The sequence below is a fragment of the Lactuca sativa genome, chromosome 4, assembly GCF_002870075.4.
Source record: "Lactuca sativa cultivar Salinas chromosome 4, Lsat_Salinas_v11, whole genome shotgun sequence".
Taxonomy (NCBI): domain Eukaryota; kingdom Viridiplantae; phylum Streptophyta; class Magnoliopsida; order Asterales; family Asteraceae; genus Lactuca; species Lactuca sativa.
The window spans coordinates 259,246,761-259,249,843 of record NC_056626.2 but is presented as its reverse complement, the minus strand read 5'-3'; the positions used below and the strand labels follow the sequence as shown (position 1 = coordinate 259,249,843).

Below are 3,083 nucleotides of genomic sequence, written 5' to 3'. Positions count from 1 at the left end.
TTTTGGAGGATCTGGATTATTAATCAAACAATTATGGATTTGTGTTTTGTTAATTTGATAATTGAGGATTTTTGTGTAATGTATTATGAGAATTTTTGTGATTTAAAAATGAAAAATTTCTTTGAAATTTAAAGTGTTACAAAAACGAAATAATAACTTGAGGGATCATTTACATAAACCCTATATTCATTTTACATGTATCCATGGTATAAATATGATCACTCATAATCATAATTTAGTTACTGAACATCAAATTATTTTTTTAAACATACATGCTTATACTACATCCCACACAATTTTTGCAAATAAATAAATAAATAAATAAATAATAAAACTTAAAAATAATTCATGAAAGCTACTTCCATTTATTAGTTATGTAATTCAATCTCAAGCCTGGATGTGCCTAATTAACAGGGCTGAGCCTGACCTTCAAACCATGTTTCATGTGGACTATAATGGAATCGCCTACACAAACCTCATGACGTTGGACCAGCTCCACATGGTAATGATAAATGATTGCACTCGCCACCATTTTCATCTGAATAAAACCCATTTCCTTACCCACGCATGTACGTGGCCCCGCATTAAACGCTGTAAACTTATAAGATGGTTCGTGCCTTACCCCTCCTTTTCCACCTTCTGTAAACCATCTTTCCGGTTTAAATTCCATGCAGTCCTTCCCCCATATCGATTCCATTCTTCCCATGGAGTAGAACGACAGAATAATCTTGCTGTGCTCATTCACTGCATGCCCGCTTGGGAGAACGTCTACTTCGGAAGGCGACTTGTGCTGCAAAGCAACAGGGGGATACAGCCGTAATGCTTCGCATAAACCTCCGTGAAGATAAACCATACCACTCAACTCTTTTACACCCAAACTTTTCCAATTTGCATCACCAACTTCCTTCTCAATCTCCCTTCGGATCTTGCTCTCTATGCGAGGGTTTTGGGCAACGAGATAGAGAAACCATGAAAGACCTGCGCTTGTGGTGTCTTTCCCGGCAATCATCAGATTCAGTATGGTATCTTTTAAATACCTTCTCGAGTCCCCTGAAGTCCCGGTTTGTCCTTGGAAACTTGTCATCAATGATTTTAACAACCCAGTCGTCGTCTCCTCCTTCTCTACTCTTCCATCATTACCAAACCCTTCTTCTTTTCGTGACAAGCATTTATCTAAAAATTCATCAAAAACCTTACGAGCTTCGGTCAACTTCTTCTCCTTGCCCATCCCTAATCTTTGTTGCAACTTCCAAACTTTTTCTGGCAACACATGCCTCCACAGAAGAGCTTCTTCGGCGTCAGTGAAGGCCTTCTCGCATGCATTATATGGTAAATGGACGGACATGCTTTCAGGATCAAAGTCTACAAGTAATGAACAGATAGTGTCAAAAGTAAACCTCTGAAATATTTCCTGTAAATCGATAGCTTGCTGATTATGGGAGACCAAATCAAGGACAGGGAGAAGCCCTTTCTCGATCTTGTTCCTGATATTTTTTTCCAGGTGAGAATTGAAGTCTGGGTGTTTGAGTAGAGACATGATTGTTTTCCTTTGGATTTCCCATACCTCGTGATCCGAGTTAAAGATCCCATCTCCAAGGATATCAAAGATCTTTCGGAACTCTGGTCCTTTAGGATAGTTGGGGAAGTTCTTGCTCAACACGTAGTTAATGTTGGTGGGGTCCGAGGTGACAAGCATATCCATATTGGCAAACCAAGGACCTTTAAGCATGAAAGTACCATTGCCCTGTTTGACAAGATCAGTAGCAAAATCATTGATTCGGTAAGCATTTAGAATGAGATCGGGGGCAATGCCAATAACGGGCCAATTAGTACCAGGGAGGGACCTTCTCCTGTAAAGGAACACGGAAATAGAAACAAACAACAAAATGCAAAGGAGAATCATATCCAGGCTACAAAGCAAAGCCTTTGGATTGTGTTTAATGTTTGATATCGAGATTCGAGGCTCGTTTATAAAGGCAAGGAGACATGCACGATGGCGACCATAATCCGATTTTTCCACTGCCACCTAATTTTAACGTAAAGTTACAGTTATGCCCTTGATTTAAATTAATAGAAAACAAGCTGACAGCTAGGGCTGCAAACGAGCCGAGCCGATTTGAGCTTCTTGTACCGAGCTCGGCTCGAGCTTGTAAACAAATATACAAGTTCGACTCAGGCTCGGGCTCGGCTCGTTTTTGTCTGACGTGCCTAAATAAACTTAAGATCGGCTCGAGCTCGTTAAGAAATACCTAATCCCCAAATATGTTTTTTGTTTTAATATATAAAAATAATAATAAATTATTTTATATAAAGGCTCGTTTAGGCTCGCGAGCCTAAACAAACTTAGTGACATAGGCTCGAGCTCGTTGAATAAACAAACTTAATATTAAACTTGAGCTTGGTTCGGACTCGTTTAAAATCGGTTTCGAGTTGAGCTTTTAACGATCCGATCTCGAGTAGCTCACGAGTAGCTTGGCTGGTTTGCACCCCTACTGATAGCTAGTCAATTGGATAAAAAATAATGAAAACCATCAAAACTTCACATATCGTCACTTGAATCTCCATTGATGGACACGTGATATCAGTTAGTTTTTTACATGGAATTACCATTATTTTAGTTATTAACTTGCAAGTAATATGCTGCGACCAAGGAATCTATAATATTACAATGTAAAATTTTCGTACAATACATAACTGCAGTAAGAGATGTATTAAACCATGTAAACGTATAGAAATTGCATCAACGTAAGAATGATCTAAAGCTGAAACAATTTAGCGAAGTAACACAGAATTCTGAGTAAACTCCATGTTCCGTTGGTGGTGATGGGCTAGGAGAACATAGGACGATCGTGCAATGCATGGTAGATGATGATATCAGTCTATTAGACTAGGGAGTTATTGCGATTTCGTAAACACAAAAGGTAAAATAAAGATTACCATTTCTTGTTAAAGAATTCCAAGAATATTACACCACATATAATAAGGTTGTAATAAAAATCCGTATTATAAAAAGATAATAATAATCTAATACGTGAATATAATACTGTTATTAGGGTGTCCCGTACTAGAAAAAGTGAATACTA

General features: G+C 38.1%; 1 protein-coding gene across 1 annotated transcript; it reads right to left on the bottom strand.

The window, feature by feature from the left end:
• Positions 1–204: 204 nt before the first annotated feature.
• On the bottom strand, positions 205–2,610 carry LOC111890694 (alkane hydroxylase MAH1). Its single transcript, XM_023886779.3, has 2 exons — positions 2,530–2,610; positions 205–2,026 (listed from the first exon to the last, which is right to left on the bottom strand). Exons 1-2 carry the CDS (start codon positions 2,608–2,610, stop codon positions 404–406), a joined length of 1,704 nt encoding a protein of 567 aa, XP_023742547.1. The 3' UTR covers positions 205–403.
• Between the last annotated feature and the right edge of the window lie 473 nt (positions 2,611–3,083).

Excerpts from the sequence above, each read along its gene's own strand:
- LOC111890694 (XM_023886779.3), bottom strand. The coding sequence starts at position 2,610 with ATGGTAATTCCATGTAAAAAACTAACTGATATCACGTGTCCATCAATG. Across the intron at positions 2,027-2,529 it reads CGATATGTGAAGTTTTGATG|GTGGCAGTGGAAAAATCGGA; the intron begins GTTTTCATTATT and ends CGTTAAAATTAG.